Source organism: Lissotriton helveticus, chromosome 1_1 (assembly GCF_964261635.1).
Source record: "Lissotriton helveticus chromosome 1_1, aLisHel1.1, whole genome shotgun sequence".
Taxonomy (NCBI): Eukaryota; Metazoa; Chordata; class Amphibia; order Caudata; family Salamandridae; genus Lissotriton; species Lissotriton helveticus.
Genome location: NC_136057.1, coordinates 1,156,056,151 through 1,156,074,241, shown reverse-complemented (window position 1 = coordinate 1,156,074,241; position 18,091 = coordinate 1,156,056,151). Strand labels below are relative to the sequence as shown.

At 42.3% G+C, this 18,091-nt stretch overlaps 1 protein-coding gene across 1 annotated transcript in view; it reads left to right on the top strand.

Annotated features, from left to right (window-relative positions):
* The window catches only part of RELN (reelin), a 1,711,021-nt gene that overhangs the window by 1,037,526 nt on the left and 655,404 nt on the right, over positions 1-18,091 (top strand). The window contains exon 15 of the mRNA XM_078679027.1: positions 11,285-11,413. Within this exon, the coding sequence (XP_078535153.1) occupies positions 11,285-11,413 (129 nt within the window). The remainder of the gene's footprint in view (positions 1-11,284; positions 11,414-18,091) is intronic.

Genomic DNA, 18,091 nt, shown 5'->3' with positions numbered 1-18,091 from the left:
CAAGGCTTGCTGGTGAAACCTTAGCTCAACCTTGGATATCTGTGGCTGCGAGCAGCCAGGCTGTATCAAAGGAACAAGTCCAAGGCATTTAGAAGTAAAAAAAGCAAAATTGAATGAGAAAGAAATGATACACAAAAGAAACAACCCGAATACACTGCAGGGTTCCAGATATAAAGATTTTCAAACAAATTTTAAATCACTACTTTTCATACAAATTTTAAACATTTCTTGGCAACTACCACTGTTTGTGGTTACTTTGAAAACTTTTTAGAGTTGTGTTCAGGTGCTCCAACCTGCTTTGAGGGACCTACTTCGATAGGAAGCAAGTCAAGGGGGCCAGTAAGGTTTAGCAGGACATTTACCTTGCTGGCAAAGCAGTCTCCAGTCTGGTTTGAGGCTCTATGGGCCAACTTCCTTAGACTTCAATGGAGTGGTCCTGATGCAAGGAATACAGAATGCTGAAGGTGCTGAGGATGCTGATTAGGTCGACGGGGGTCATCCTGGGGCCACCTCTTGAACTCAAGAACGCGGTGGGGAGACTTTATCCACAGGGGTCAGCTAGTGTCCGCCTTGGACTACCAAACTGCACTTCGATGACTTTCCCCGGGTCAGCAGACTTGGGTGCAACTTTTGAGTGTCAGGGTTCGGACTCCCTGGCTGTGCTTCGGCAGGTAGTGGTGAGCATGCAGTGGTGGCTATCAACTCTACGAAGGCAGCTTCTTCAGTTTGTTTGGTCACCTGTCCTGGAACAGTAAATCAGACAACTGACTCTTGGAGTTCACTTCTTCTGTTTGGGGTTCGGGCTGACCTTTCCTAAAGCTGGACACCACAGTCACATTCCTCTCTTTGCTAGACCAGGAGCAGCAGGAGCAGTCCAGACTTAGGTGCAGCCTCTCTTTGACATGTCCAGAAAACAGCAGCTTGCTAGTCCACCCTAGAAGTGTGGGTACCTGAGGGCTACACACCCACGGGACAGCCAGTTTGCAAACTGTTTTCCCCCCTCTCTGTTCCCGACACTAACCTGTCTACCAGAACAAAAGAGCAGCCCCTCTCAAATGCATCCACCATTTGTCCGTCAAAGGCGGCTTTGGCTTTGAACTCTCCTTTTGGACTCACACCCTGTGTGGCTCCCTGCCAGGGAGAGCTCAGGCAGGTTCCATGAAGAGGGGTCAAAATGGTCATGCGCAATTGGCACCATAAAGCATCAGCTTGAGGAATCCCTGCTAGAATGGCCTGTCTGGAGTCTGTTAAACCTGCACAGCGAGGGAAGACAAGCACAGCTCTGGTGGGAACCAAATGCAAATAAAAGCACATGCGGGTGTGGGAATGCTTTCATTAACAAGTGAGGGTAAGAAACTTAATATGTTATTATAACATCGGGTTTTAGCAACGTTTGTTCAAGAACACCAGATGAACTCCGTTGTTGTAAGCAGAATACATCTTAAGAATCATTTCTCTATCAATGTGAACATGCACACGTTTAAGAAATTTATTTTATAACACTCTTTTGAATTTCAAGTGATAGTTTTGTCCAAAAATAACAAATAATTTTCTTCACAGTTTTTTTTCTCTCTTTGCCATTTGTTTGTCATTGCAGCAATGAGTCATTAAAACATGCACCCCTCACATTTTCGCATGACCTCAATTCTGAACTGAGTCTTTTGCTGTTCTCCCTCCATGGATGCTTGTGCAGGGATGTCACATCCTGCGTTTGTGTTACCATTCACTGAAGACAGTGGGCCAGGAGCCCACGGCCTGCACCGTGGGCCATGTCGTGTGTACGGAGGCTGTTGTGGATATTGTTTCCATGTAGGAAGGCAACTCTTCAGAGCTAGTTTCCTGGCACTAGAGAAGGTCTGGCCTTTCACCCCCACGCAGTGACCTGATAACGCCCACAGTGGCCGCCATTCTGCTCTTCGTACAAACTACGGAGCCTGTTCCTAGGAAACAGGCACATAATGCTGGCAGTTTCATCTGCACTTCACACTGAGTGTATTGTGTTTTGTTGCTTAAATAAAAAGAGCTATTCAGCTGAATAGTGGTCGTGGAGTCGAGCTCAGAAAGATGAAAGACAGGGCGGGCCCTTCTGGGGTTTGACTCTTGGCCGTGCCCAACCTGACCAGTGTTTCCACACGTTTTGCACTAATTGTACTTCACCAGGCTCTCGTCTGTCTGTGCTATCTGGGCACTCAACCTGCAGACGTTCCTGGCCTCTTTCAAATATGTCTGCGATATCCTTAGAGCTAGCTGGAGGGATCTTAAACCCAGCAGTCAACACAAAGAAAGGATCCAGGAGCTGGGCAGTCTAAGAGCTGGGCACAAGAAAATAAAGTGAGGTGTGGTATCATGACCAGTGTTACACGTTGGGCAAAGATAACTAGGGTTGTTAGAATTCCCCCATCTCCCTGCAAATTTAGCCAATGGAAGTGTTCCATAATGAAACTTCAGGTAAAGCTGTCTGGGAAAGGAACTTTGTATGGAGTCTAGGAATGCTTCATAGAAGGGGATAATCTTACAATGTAAGAAGTGGTCAATTAGGCTTCCTTAATGCATTTTCTGATCTGCTCATCCCGTAGATAACCCCTTCATCTGTCTTTCATTAACTGCTACGATATCTGGGAGGCCAAGTTAGGATTAACCCACAAGGCTTCCAGGGCAAGAGCTTTAAAAATCCTCTTAAAGTATGACAACCAAGGGATTCTCAAATGCCCTGGAGAGTTTAAGAGTTCTCTGAGGGGGAATCTGTAGACTCCAATTCAGGTGTCGCCCAGAGACTATGGCAAAACAATAGAGGTCGGGACTGAACTGTGAATGATATTGGGTACAGGCTCACATCCTGGAGTAAGGGAAGTGTTGGAGTACATTGTGGAAGAATGAGCAGTTGTCTAAGGAAGCAGTTCTCTGCCACAGATAACCCCTTGATATGAATGGCCCGACAAGTCCGCACCATATAGAGTGTCACTTTTTGCTTTTGCTTTAAAAAGTTTGAGCGCTGGGAGTTAGTCTCCTAGATCTCATTTCTTTGGCCATCCTAAGAATTGCCCCCACTCTTGCTGGAGCTTAAGTGTACTCTTGCTGACCTCTGCCTTTCAACTAGAATTATGGGACATTCACCCCCAAATAAACAAAATCATGAATACCCTCAAGTGGGGAGTTGTTATCCACAATTTTTGTATGTACGGGCCTACGAGCATTCAATGTCCTAAATTTTATTTTGAATATGTTTAACTCATGGCCTTGATCAGAGCAGAGCAGGAAAAAGCAATTAAGAATTGCTTGCAGGCTACTTGGAATTTTAGAAATAAGCAAAGAATTGTCTGCCAATAGCTGGGTAGTGATTTTGGTGGGGCCTTTTTTTGGAGCGTTGTTATTTGCAAAGTTTAAAGCTTCGGCCAGATCGTTAACAGACTGCGGGAAAAGTGTTGGGCTAGTACTCACTCCTGGCGCATGCCCTGCACTATCCCTAATGCTTCTGTCAGCTCCCCATTCTTGCCATATCTAACTCGAACAATGGTATTCTCGTGGATCCTTATGAGGATATCTAGTATATTAGCTGGGACTCCTATTCTATCTAGAACTTCTTTGGGGAAGCATGGTGAACACAGATTTTAAATGTACGAAGATTATGTGTAGATTATCCTTTTCCAGCACTACTGTTTCAGGTATAAGGTCAAGATATTTTTTTTTATCTAGGGTGCTTGTTTTTGGCCTAAAGCCTGCTTGAAGATTAATAAGGATGTCGTTAGATTGGGCCCAGTAAGTCAATTTGCCTAGCACTTGGCTGCAGAAGATCTTCTGGAGCCCATCTAGAAGGCTGATGGGCCTGTAATGCCCTGGGTCATCCCGCCACCCCCTTCTTGTAGATTGGCACAATCTCAGCATTGCATCAGGATTTAAGTAATAGGCCCCCATTTAATATAGCTTTTATAAGAACATTTAGATTGGTTGTCCAGATTTCAGGTTCTGTTGCCTAGAAGTCAGCTGGAATACAATCTGGATAAGCTGCTTTGTTAGCAATGATGAAGTCTAAGGTCCTACTGGAATCAAGGCTGGATACCACTGAGGGTCTATGTGGCTTGGAGAGTTGGTGCGTCCAAATCTAACATTAGGAAAATCACCACTCCCTTCATTACTTACAGAATAAAGCTTTCCAAAGTGATCAACCCACTTTGGTCATTGGACATGGAATGCTACTGAGGAGGTTGATGAGCGGCTGCCATGAGCTATGATATACCAGAATCCCTTAGAGTCCCCTGATTTGACTGCTTGGGTCAAATCGACCCAAACCTCCACTTCCCAATCCATCTTGGCTTGTGCAAGCACTTCTTTATATTTCTTGCAGGACTCGGGAAGCTGTCATGTTTTCTGCCTTTTATCAGGCCCAACAGTTGGGGTTTAGCAGACCTACACTGTGTGTTGCACAAAGGGTGTAATTTGGGGCGATCCCTCCCACCTCTCATTGGCTCCCTAGAGAGTAGGTCTCTCATCCTGGAACACAGAACCTTGTGCATCTGTATTATTAATCTTGGGACTGTTTCTTCATCCATAAACTGGTTTATCTTTTCCATAGCATCTGCCACACTGGAGTGTACCTGCTTCAGGAGACTGGGCATGCTTCCACGGAGATCCATTTTAAGACTTTTTTGTTATTAGCGAGAACTACATTTCCCAGTATGGTTTGATTGATTACGGTCTTTCCATGGCCAACCAATCCACTTAGATGTAATGCCAGGGCGCTGTGGTCACTATCCCCCACTTTCTGAGACCACCATATGAGGCATAAAGGGTCAAGTGTGCAAGGATAATAATATATAGTCCATTTTACTCAAGCTTTTGGATCGTTAAAAGGTTATAGCAACATTCTGATCAGATTATGATCTACCATTATAAACTCTTAGCTCTATGGGTACTCTATTCATAAGGTGAGGAATCCACCGGTAGATGTATCCATCAGAAGAATAAGTTACTTACCTTCATAAATGCTTTTCTGGTGGATACAGTATCTACCTGCGTATTCTTCCCTAACGCTCTTGTCTCCCCGTTAATTGTCGGCCTATACCAAAAAGTTGTTGGTATATTTTGGATATATTTTAGTGTATATATATATATATATATATATATATATATATATATATATATATATATATATATATATATATATATATATATATATATATATATATATATATATATATATATAATATATGTTTTTTTATTTAAAGTTCAGGATCTGTAATTGCATTTGTGATGTTAGTGTCACCTTTTTCGCCTCAAAGGCACAAAACAAAAAAATGGTTGGAAACTGACGTCAGCATGCAGACAAGGGCTTCTTATTGCTCCAGGGATGTCATGTGGCGCTGTGTGCGTAGCCATGAGCATTATGATGCCCTTGTCGACGTGGGAACATTTTCAAGAAAGTTTCAGTGGAATGCTGGTGCATGGGGATAGTCAAAAAGAGAGGAATTCGCAGGTTGATACTGTGTCCACCAGAAAAAGCATTACCGAAGTTAAGTATCTTGTTCTTTTAAATCATCTGTTTGGCAGGCCTTTGGCTCCTAGAGTGCTCACAATGGTGTAAGCCCTGCTTACTTATTATTGATTGTTGTATCGCCTTTTCTGTCAGCAAAGCTGGCCATTTATCAGCTCTGCTGTAGTCATCTACAGAATTTTAGATCCCTTTAAATCTGTTTAAATCCTGTCTCGAGTCTTCTTATTCAGTGGATTTAATATTATCTTTCTTTAAAAGCAGCCTATGTCACTTGTTCTGTGCCTCAGTAGAACAGTCAAGTTGAAATCTCATGTTAGTTTGCTTCCCCAGAAGGACAATGTTTCGGCGAGATGACAGCTGAGAGTTCATGTGACTGTGACAGTATATTTTGTTACCTTTTCTTGCCAACTTCTGAAGAATCTAGTTGGCCATCTGCTCCGTTATCGAGTTGCCATGTTACTGTTCTATGAACACCAAATTCAATGTACAAACCTTTCATTGCTCTATTTGACTGATTGCTAGTTCCGTTGGATTTGTCGTTAAGGGTCCTTCCAGGCTCTTGAACAGTTTTGGTAACAAAAGTCTGCCTGGTAGAAATTAGGTGACTCTCTCTAGGTGACTGACCTTTAGATGGCTCAGGGTATGTGCTCTCCAGAAGAGAAACATATTCTTTAAATCGAAGGAAGCTGCCAGACATTTCAGTAGTGTTAATGGCGTTGAGCCACAAATCCAGGATAGATGAATCTTCATAAAGAAGGACAGTGGGCGCCAGTAGTTTTTATCGGTCACACGGAGCAAAAGTGCTCTCCTACTGGATACTGATCTAGCCAATGAAAGATTTCTGATGAGGACACTAATCTGTGATTGTCAGGTGAAAACCTCCCACAAGCAGAGAACTTCTAACCCGAGGAGCTCTGCTTGACTTATTCATCATCAGTAGAGTTTTATCTGCACTCTCCGGATTTAGTCCTGATCTGCCTGGTAACCTAAAGATGGATATTTTTGCAGGGCAATGCTTTTCCCAGGTCTACATTTTGGGATATTTCAGTGTTGATGCAATGTCCTTTCTGCAGCTGAGCATCTTCTTCATTGCAGATGGAAGCGGTCCATGTTCTTCCTGTGGATCTGCTTTGGAAGGAATTTGACCTGGTTTTGCTGCTATTGCTATATCTTGCTCGAGAACATTTTGTGACTTTGCCTCTTGCCATTTTACCACTCAACAATCCACTTCTTACTCCGATACTCTCTAGCTCAGATCCACATAATAGCCTGGACGTTGAGCTGCCAGATCTCTGGAGGGAGAGCTTTTTTGGAAGGCATAAACTTGTGTTCAGCAGTCCTCTTTCTTGTACGCCATCACTCACCCACATTCGCTGGAATATAAACAACCATCTTTGTTGCTGCCATCTGATTTACATTCTCCAATTGTTGAGGAACTTTTGTGTGGGTCCTCCAGGGTGCTCTCTTGAGTGTCCAGTTTGAGACTATCTATTTAGGGCCTACAGCGAACAAGCACCTAACACAATAACAAATCTATGGGGCCTAGCACCAGTAGTAGGACACTACCCGTGCGGGAACTGTGCTGCATGTGCAACTACCAACACAGTGAAAAGCTGCGTTTTAAATGGTAGACAAATAACACTACGACAACACTCGAACTGCCTAACGAAAAATGTGGTATACTGTAAACAGTGTCCTTGCTCTTTAACATACATTGGCAAAACGACGCAGAAAAACAAAAAACGCATCATACAGCATCAGTCACGTATCCTTTGTAACATTTCCACTGCTCCCCTTGTTGAACAATATCAACAATTGTCACACATGCCGTCTGAAATGAAGTGGTTTGTGCTTGAAGTTGTTAAGAACACAAAGAGGCGACATAATGTTGACAGACTGCTCACACAACAAGAAAACAAATGGATTTGATCTTGTAACACAGTGGAAAATGGATTGAACACTTTGATTGAATGGCATACTTTGGCTACATTGAGATGACTACATAGCTCAATCTATTAGTTCTACCATATGTATGATTGGTGGTTATAGACTCAGCATTCAGGTATTTTATTGTTCATCCTTGCCTGTTGATATTTTGCCCCGCATTGATGTACATTTTGCGAGATATAGATATGTATACAGTAGACATCGGATCATTAAGGATCATTAATGTACCACTGTAGTTAGTGCCAGTCTTCATCAATGAAAAAGATCTAGTGGCACGTCGGGTCTTTGATCCCTATATATGGGATAGCCTATGTTTTGTATTTTATTTTTATTTTTCATTATTATTTTTATTACCATGCACTTCGTAAGTTATGGATTTTTGGGAGGCTTTGCATTTAGTCTAAATTTAATTTTTGATCCTCATGGGTCCGCTGGTAATCACCCAGCCGCTTCTGAAGCATATTCCTTTAGCGAGAGGGTGTAGTCTTTTGGGATAGAGTCCGTTTTAAGATGGCCGCCACCGTTTTATGCACGATTACGTCATCGTGCATCCAGCGTCTTTTTATTATTGAAACGCTGTTGAGTCCACGCCGCACTCGAACTCTTCAGTCGGGTGTCCTCGGACCAAGCGTGGCTGGTTCCGTATACAAGTAAGTGCTAGGAGCTCATTATGTGTTTCATTGTGACGTTATTGTCCTGCTTTTAGCCTCTATATGACACAGTGAGTTAACTGCACGTTACTTGATATTTTACAGGCGACTTTTGGCTTGTTTCCTACATGAGTAGCCTTGTACATTTTAACACGCATGGGTGTACATATGGCACAGTGGCTTCGTTTTAGAATTCACCTTGAAGCTTACACCCCCCTTTTGTTGGTTATGTTTACAGGTTTTGCGATGTCTGATTTGCTAGACATGTGAATACTGTTACCAATTGATTATTGATCTCAAGGTGTCTTTAGAGACCCAGCACCTTGACGCTTTTACACTGGTTTTTCCATTTAGACTAGCCTTTTTCCTTTTTTTTCCATTTAGAATCGCTGTTTAAAATATTTACCTTAGGATTGGCTTCCTCCTTTGAAAGTGATAAGTGAGTAAGTCTTTTGAGTTTCACTAGTTTCTCAGTTTTGTTTGTTTGGCAATGCTCCCTTTCGGTGTCACTTGGACTGCTGCACACTTGTGTGTTTTTTGGTGATATCTGTTGGGTGGCACGTTAGTGATTATTTTGGGTTGACACCATCGGTGTCTTTCACCTTTGTTTTCTTTATGTGTTGAGCAGACAAAACCTCTTTTAGTCACAGGGATGACATATATATATTTTTTCTGCATTAGATGTGTATGTGCAACTCTTCCGTCCTGAAAATGGTCCCAAATATCTGTTAGACCAACGGGGGACCGAAACGTCGACGCCCAGCACCGCTTCGCATATTTATTGATTACACAGATTGTAAACGTGATTATATGCTGTGTTTAATTTCCATCAATATGGTTTTTTGATTACCCATAACCTATGCGAAAGGTTTTTTGTATACTACTGCCAATTAATGTATGAACCTCAGTAGTATGTTTGTTGCCAAGTATTAATTGATGATACTCCAAGTGGAATAAAAAATATACCGTTTTGATACCTTCTGGTATATGTGCATATATTCCCTGTGGTCATATTGACTAAATGATCATGAATGTGACATTAATACAAATTATAAATATTTTTCAAATGTTACCTTCAGGGACAATGTGATTTTGTTACAGTTTGAGACTAGGCCATCTCTTGTTAGGCCCGAGCCCAAATTGACTTGTATTGAGTCTTTGGTAATGCACCTTCTTTCGAGTTTCACTTTCTGGTCAGACATTCAACTGTTAGCCTTTTGGCATTCTACTTGTTTCTTTTGGTTCTTTAGAAACAACTGTTTGAGCCTTTTTATAAGGTATCTGTAGCTGTCCTCCGTGCTGTGGAGTTTTTGATAGCTGTCTCCTTGGCTCGGAGGACATTGAGGCATTGCGCCTCATGAGCCCTGTCTGACTTGTCTTGCATAAGAAGTGATTTTTTTCACATTCAACCTCTTAAGTGGAATTTCTGCTACACTCTCTAGACACGGGGTGCTCCAACTAGTTTTGTTTTTTAGGGTCCTAGTGGATTTCCGGATCTGCAACCATTGATGAGTATGCAGACTCAGTAGAATTGGTTGACTGTTGATGAAATGATGAATCTTCAGTGGGCGCTTTGCTGTTTCAGTTTAAGACTACATTTACATGAAAAGACCTAATATTTTTTATGCTAAATCCTGTTTTTCCTTGTCACAGTCCTGATGTTCCCTTCCTCCCTTCGACCGAGCTATGCGTCTATTTTTTTCAGTTTTTTACAGTTTTTGCATAGTGCAAACTCGACCCGAAATTATTGGAGCGCTTTACCTCAGCACCAGTTAACGTTACACAAGGACACGTTCATTTTTTTTTCTGGGCAGGGGAAGATTAACCCCCAGATGCATCAAGTGTCCATTTTGCGATTCCTTATTAGCAAAAAATAAGGAATCGCTAATAAGGAATAGCAAAATGCTATGCAAGAAGAAATTGCTAAAAAATAGCGATTTCTTAAAATTCCTTAACTGCGACTCGCAAATTGCGAGTCGCAATTAAGGAATACCTCCCCATTCATTCCTATGGGCCTAGAGGCCCATAGGAATGAATGGGAAGACATTCTCAATTTGCAAATCGCAATTAACGAATCGCAAATTGAGAATGCAATTTCAAGGGTGCAGGGGTGTCCAAAGAACACCCTGTTACACCCCTGAAATTGATCTGTGCACATATGTTACGCACACACATGCCCTTAGGGCATGTGTGTGCGCAACATGAAACTTTGAACAATGCACAAAAGTGCATTTTTCAAAGTTTTTGCAAATTACCATGAAGTTGAACTTCATGGTAATTTGCTACTCATATTCGCGAAATCGCTAATTTTTAAACTTTGATGCATTGCATTTAAGGAATCTCAATTTGAGATTCCTTAAATGCAAGTAATCGCAATTTAGCGAATTCTTAATTTGCGATTTTTGCATATGGGATGATGCATCCCAAATGCAAAAATACCGGTCGCAAAGGGGCAGATTTTGAGAATCTGCCCCTTTGCGAGCGGATTTTACCTTGATGCATCTGGGCCTAAGTGATTTGTCCAGAATCACAGGATGTTGAGCCGATGCCAAAACTCAAACCAGTAATCCAAGTAAAAGAGCAAGCAACTGCTGCAAAGGTGTTCTTCAGCTTCTTTTTCCTTTCAAGAAATATCACATAGCTTTGTCTTTTCTATTTTTTTTCACTGTTTCCTTTACCTGTGTTTCCATTATTATCTTTCTTTCCTCTTTTTTCATTTTTCGTTCTTTTTTATTCCTTTCTATTTTTCTTTTTCTCTTCTTGATGTAATTTTTGCTTTTTCTTGTCTGTCTTTTCTTTTCATCTCCCTTTTTTTCAATCTATTTTTCTTTCTTTCTGTCTTTGTTTGTTAAGTTTGTTCTTTTTCTTTCTTCTTTCTCTCTCCGTTTCCTCCCTTCTTCTCCCGATCGGCCCTTTCCTCTCATTTGTATTTCTTTCCATTGTTATTTCTCTCTTTGTATTTTCTATTTGCCTCCATACCTTTCTTTGTCCTCTTTTATCCCTATTTGGGGTGGGTGAACGTGTGTATGTTAAAGATGAGTTTTTTGGTTATTCCTTTCTCTTACTACATGTGCCTTCTGAGCTTTAAAATTGTACTTAATGATTTGAGATCTTTCAAAGACATCTGGACTTGTAGAAAATGTGCAGTTGACCCTGGCTAAATTGTCCCTTTTCTGTCTTTGTTGCTTTTTCCTGTCAGTGTAAGCCTGGAGTTTTCCACAAATCACGGACGCTCTTGGTCTTTACTTCACACAGAGTGTTTGCCTGAGCTGTGTGCTGGCCCCCACCTTCCCCACAGCACCATCTATTCTTCTGAGAACTACAGTGGGTAAGATACCTGGCTCCTCTAACAATGCTTCTTAAGACCATATTTATGTCTGGCACACAATGGCACTCAGACAGATTGTTGTCTCAGCTGGGGATGGCATGTAATGTTCGCACTGGTGGGTGTGTTGACCTCTTTTCCCTCACAGAAATGGCACGTTTAACAGCAAGCTCTTTGTTGTTGGAAATGCATGGGGGTTTGCTGATTCACACTGCCCATCACAAACGTTTCATTTTTAGGACCACGCAAAGCGTAGAGGGCTCTGATGATCTCCTCGTCCAGGGGCCCCTGATATAAAAAAAACAACTTTTGCGAGGCTCGAGAAGATATATTGAGGTATTTTTGTGGAAGGAAGAAACAATCAGGATACATGTTTTCGTGAGAGAAAAATAAAATGGACTCCATAGAAAAGGCAAAACTTCGAATTAATGTTTTGGGAAGATCTAGTAGCGGCACACGACCAAAAGGAAAACTAATGATGGGGATGAGTTGACAGAGGTTTGATTCATCTAGGGCCACTGTGCATACAGTGGTGTGGAGAAATATGTAGGAAAACACTTCCAGAAGAAAAAATAACATAACACTTGCTTTTGTGAAGCGCATGTTCGTTCCTTGGTATATCTTGGTGTGGGATAGCAGAGGTTTACTGTTACCCAACGTAATGGTATTCATTGTATAGGTCTCCAAATAATGAGAGGCTGAGAGCTGGGATTTATATTTTTTAATCAAACTCAAACTCCTAGGATGGAAGCATTAATTGGCTGAGTCATGAGACCCAGCATGACATCCCGATGAACTCCCTGTGCACCTTTGGGATTAGTGAGCTTCAGCATCCCATAGGTGTCTGAAAAGAGCTTTGCTGGGAAGCAGCCTACCTATCCAGAAAGTTCACTGGGCATTCCTGCCACTTTCACCCCTAATCATTCCTCTGCAGGCTGGCTTTGCCTCCACCACACAAGGAGGTATGCTCCCAGAAAGTAAATTAGATATGAAAGTTTAAGTTGGTGGTGATCAGCTTCAGTTGACCATCAGTCTGGTTCTGCAGCCCCCTTCCTTCCGAGAGCTGCAGGAGAAGGCCTCCAGAACACCACAGAACTATTTTGTCTTCTGTCCCTTCCCAATTTGGTGGTGGAGCAGGGCCAATTTACTGACTCTACTTTTTATCTCTGCCCTTCTCACATGAATTTAGTGGGGGGAGGCTGTTTGTGAATGAAGGGAGCCATGCCAGTGGTCCTGCCACAGCCCAGTAAATGAGGGGGTGCAGGAGGACTAGGATTGGATCTGAAGAAGATCGCTGTCTATTTTAATGATGGATTTATCATCCATAGTAATCAATATAAGAAACATGTTCCCCAGAGGTTGGATAGAGTGGTACAGTCTGCTGGCACAAAGAAGTCAATCTCCGGTAAAAAAAAAAAAATTAAAAAAATGTGAACATTAGCTCTTCCTAAGATTATAGAGTCAGTGCTATGTTAGCCAATGGAGACGTCCAGCCTTCAGTTGTGTACCCTCCATAGATTTAAAGGAACTTGCCCTCTTTTGTGAATGGATGCTGGGTGCAGTGGGATGTGAAAAAGGGTACTGGTTCCATTTCCACCTGAAGCTGTGAGTATGTGTGTTAGAACTTGTGAGCTGCTAGAGTCTGCATGCCTGTGTAGATAGGGGGATGAACACTTCACCTGCATCACTCCTTGAAAACCCACAAACAAAAGATTAGAACCCCCAGGCAGTCTGCAGAACAATCCCTATGAACCACTGCACTAAAGTGGTCCATGCTAACCATGTCTGCGCTGTCGCAAGATCCTGGCAGATTGCCCATTGTTATGCCATTCGCAATTACGGTTCCCTGCAATCATTTTAGATAATTAGAATTTCAATGTTGCGAAAGATGAATTGCCCTTCCACCCTTCTATCATTTAATCTTTAAGGTTCAAGTGATGAAGGATGTTTCACATTCTGTAAACCAGCCTGTGACAAATGTGTGATTGTTAGTGTACCTCATTTCATATTGACATTTAATTTAATCCCAAACCAGCTTTCCAAGCAAATACAGCCTCGAGCTTGAGAGTAAAATAATACACGGTCCAAAAATCTAATAACCAGAGAAGAGATGAAAAAAAAGGTGATAACTGTATAAACATCTGTGGAGGAAAGTAACTCAAGGAAGGTGTTGTGGCCATTTTGTTAAAGACATATGCAGATGGCTTGGAAAGACAGCTACTTAAAAGAAATAAAACTTAGTGAACAGAGAACATGGATTGAAAGAAACCTCAATTGTGTTCGCATTGCATGCATGCACCAGCAGTTCATATATACCTTGTCTGTAGGGAAAGAGAGGTGAAACGCAGTAGGGGATCATAGGGGGTTAGAACATGTGACGTTTTGCTTTTTGAGAAGTTTCCTAGTTTAACTTTGCCTTCGGTGGTGCCAGTTTTTCTGTGCATTGAGTTAATATTCATTGGCTAATGTTCATTCTAAACGGTGGACCAAGCAGGAAAACGTATGCAGACGTTTCCTCTTCAAGTATACATGTTGCATAGTTTTTCTAGGCTGAACTGCAATTGTTTCAAGATGTTTTTCTATATGTGAGTTGCAAAGATCTCCTTCCAACTTCACACACACAAAATCCCACCTTCAAAATCCTTAAGTAAGGAGCTAGGTAAAGGCAGGAAATGTGAGATTCTTTTCAGTATTAAGGAGGGTGGTTGATGGAAGGATATATGTATCTCTGGCAGAGCCCAAGGGGCTCTGAGGCGCCTTATTGGCTCTGTAAGAGGAGTCTTTTGTCTTTAGCTCCTTTCTTGAACCGCAATTCATGGCTAATAGGTGGTAGATTTTTGTGTCTATGTCATAATATCAGTAACAGCCATTTCCTCTGGCATAAACATTAGGGTCCAGATATTGTTTATTAAAATATTGCCCAGTGGATGTAGATTTTCTATTATTACCTCCAGTGTATCGATTATTTTGTAAACTGTATTTAGAACACAATATTTTTGTCAGACGACGGCTAGGCCATCATATTCTGGTACCATGCCATATTTTTATTTTTCTGCCTATAAAGGATTTCCTGATGGAGGGGAAGCATTTTGAATTATCGCTGATGTGATTCTTTACCCATTTCATCCACAAACCGCATGATCTTCAAGGACACAAGTCTTTATAAAAATCACTAGTGAGCAAAGGGTGGGTACTAAAAGTGAGCTAAACCTAGCCATGAAGCCATAGCAGTAGGAGGCCGGTTTGGATTCCTACTCTCAAGAGCTTGACTTAGGTTATCTTATCTTCCAGTTCTAACGGTAAGCAGTGTATATATAGGCTTTGGTAAACAGAATTCTCTACCTTTCTTCCTCCTTGGCGAATGTCTACTGCCCAGCAATGGATCTGCCTTCAGTGAAGTGTGGAATAATGTGATAAGAAGAGGCTGTAAAGGGCCTTCAGTGGATTTTGTTCAGACATATGTCTAGCGTGGAATGTTTGAAGTAATTGTGTGTCACTACCAAGAAGTGAAAAGACCTGTAGAGTTGAAGGAACTGTACAGGTTACTTGCTCCTTAATGCCACTGTCTCTAGTGACACAGAGCAACAAGTAACGTGTATGCACACAACACTAAACTGATAAAGGCATGTATTACACTTAGAGGTGGTGAAGGGGAGGAATAATCATCAAATGGGGCATATAAACAATCATAATGACAGCATACCATGCGACCAGTCAGTGAGGAACATGCATCATGAGTTCCCTCTGAGGAGTTCGCTCCTCGTCCTCCAATTTTTAAGATCATTTGTATAAACTTCTTGAGGTTCCTTGTGGATGTGGTGTGCTCCCTCATTTTAGCATACATATGGGACAGCTGCAGAAGACCAGCTGAGAGGCCAGGTTTTGTAAGACAAGAAAAAAGGAAACCTCGGCAGATGAACCAGTGGAATGGTTTTGGGAAGAACAAAGTCTTGGGCTCCACGCTGCCTTGCAGGAGGAACTCTGTGTGCAAAATCAGATTATATGCTGATAGGAAACTGGGCTAGTAAAGATGGCCACTGTGCTACAGGGAATCGCTTAGGAACCTTACCTTCTCTAGGGACTTAGAAGTAACTAAAGCTGAACAGCCGTGTGTCTGTTTCAAAGAGAGGTCGATATAATCGGTTGCACATGGGCACCATCTCTGTAGTCCTCAAGCTCCAGTCAATAAGGAATGAAAGAACATTACATTTTGCCATCCCAAGGGGCCTCTCCTCCTGTGGTTCACCCTTTAAAAGAAAAAAAAAAATGTGGAAGCAGTGATCAGAATAAGGTCACTTCTAGGTCTCGCTTCTCTGGGTCTCTCTCCTCTCATACAGCAGAAGGCAATATGTCCTAACCTCAGGCTAGCTGTTGAATGAAGCCATAGCCCTCTGAGAGGGCCTCATATTACTTCGGCCCTCCAGGCATGATTGCCACAGTTTCATCGAATACCTGAGGACACCTGCTGTACGTGTCCAGGCAGTGACCATGTACCGTGCTGGAGGTCTGTCCACAGGGTGTAAAATGTTCCCAGTTTCCCGAACAATCTTAGATGCCTCTGGATGTCCCTTGTGATCACACTCACTGGCCTGACCTCACAAACCGTAGGAGATCAGAAATCAATCCATCTTTCTCTAGCCATTCTCACGCACCTCTTATTTATAGCTGTCTCTGGTGACTCCATGAAGGCTGGAACTCAATTGACATTGTTGTCGTCCCAAGGAGGCTCTGGATTCCAATGCATGTTCCAGAATGATGATTAAATGCTTGGCTTATTTCCAGCACCTGTGACCCAATCCTTAAGACTCCTCAGAACAGCAGCCCCAGAAGTTACTCAGGCCACCTTCTTTGGGGATTTTGATGTGATATCCCTACTCTTAGTCTAATGGAATGTTTGCCTCTTCCCAGATCCTTCCAACATGGGGTAGAGAATGTCTACTGATGTTTCAATGTCTGCCTTCAGTGCCTCCACAGAAATGTTGTCAGGTCCTGCTGCCTTCCCATTTCTCAGATGTTTGATGGCATGGGTTGGACTACTGCAGTTGATTAGCAAGTCCTTGTCAGATGGCAGCATGTCTGGTGGAGACTGCATCACAGGTTGGTTCAGCAGTTCTTCAAAGTGCTCAGCCATCGTTGTTGGCCTTCGTTACCCATGATTATCTTCCCAGCATTGTTTTTAACAGGTCTTTCTGACCCTACTCTCTCATACTCATTAGCAGATGTAAGAGAAGATCGACAATGTGGCAGCCACATCAGCACAACTTGGCCTCATCATCCACAGGGGAAAACCAAGAACCTGAAGACTAACACAGCCAGCACAGCTGCAGTCATTCTTGCAGGCAATGCACTGGAAGAAGTTGAGGCCTTCACCTATCTGAGAAGTGTCAAAGGCAAGGAGCACGGCACAGAAGCCGATGTCAAGGCAAGAATCAGCAAAGCAAGGGCAGCCTTCATTCAGCTAAAGAAGATCTGGAGCTCCAAAAACCTAACGTGGCAAACTGGGATCAGGCTTTGTAACACCAACGTAAAATCAGTCTTTCTGTATGGAGCAGAAACTTGAAGGACAACAGTGACCACCAGCAACAAAGTCCAAACCTTCATCAACACTTGTCTGAGGAAAGTCCTCCAAATCCAAGAAACACCTGGTGCCAATGCCTCGAGGCTGAATGCAAGGAATTGAGCTACACCTGGAGTCAGATTGACAGAAAACCCAAGACAGAGATGGCTGAAGAGTTCTGGTAATTGGCCTATACCCCTGGAAGGGTAGTAGGCATAAGTAAGTAAACAGTCGCAGCCATTTCAAAACGAAGTTCCATACTGCCTCATTCATGATCTTACTTAGCTTCCCGTACACAGTTTCGACTGCGAAGTAAAAACATATGAGTGCTCTCAATCATTTACATGACTCGGATGCTGCTCAACTTGTCAGTTAGGCAACAAGCACTGGGGATATATATGCAAACTTGCATATATATTTACTTTCCTCTACAGACACACCTGAGAAAATTGGACTGGCCGGTGACAAAAGATAAAGAGGAAGGGTAAACTTCAAATTGAAGCTCTTTTCAGACAGGTGGGACATGAGGGGATTACATATGTTGCTGGTTTGCGGACATCTGCTGACTCCTGATCACTGCAGCATGTAATTACAAGATTTATGGATGATATGTGCAAAGACAGATGTACCCAAAAGCTGGCTATTTTACTTGACTGTACCATTCTGTATCATTTTTCAGCATTGCAGCATTGTTTGTATTAGCACCACAGTGCTGGCCGACAACGGAGGTGATTTGTTGAAATACAATGGGGTGGTGAGAGGCGTACATTAGAATAGTATGGTTGGAAATATGAATCTGCAAAAATATAAGCTGCAGTGTATTTGCTACCTATAAGTGTGTATGTGTGTGTGTGTGGACTCAAGGTACACAGATGTGGAATTAAAACATTAAATCTATACCTAACAATACATACTTACCTTCATGATAAAGTGATAGTCGATTTTTTACAGTCAGTATTTATGTAAAACAAAATAAAATACTCAAGATCCTCATAAGAGACCTGTAGTGGGTAGTGTTCGATTTGCCAGACTGTCTACTGGGCAATGCAGTAACATCTTGTGGTGGAAGTTTACCCGGGTTACCACAATAATCATATTGCTGTTTAGCTAAATGTAGAAGGTGG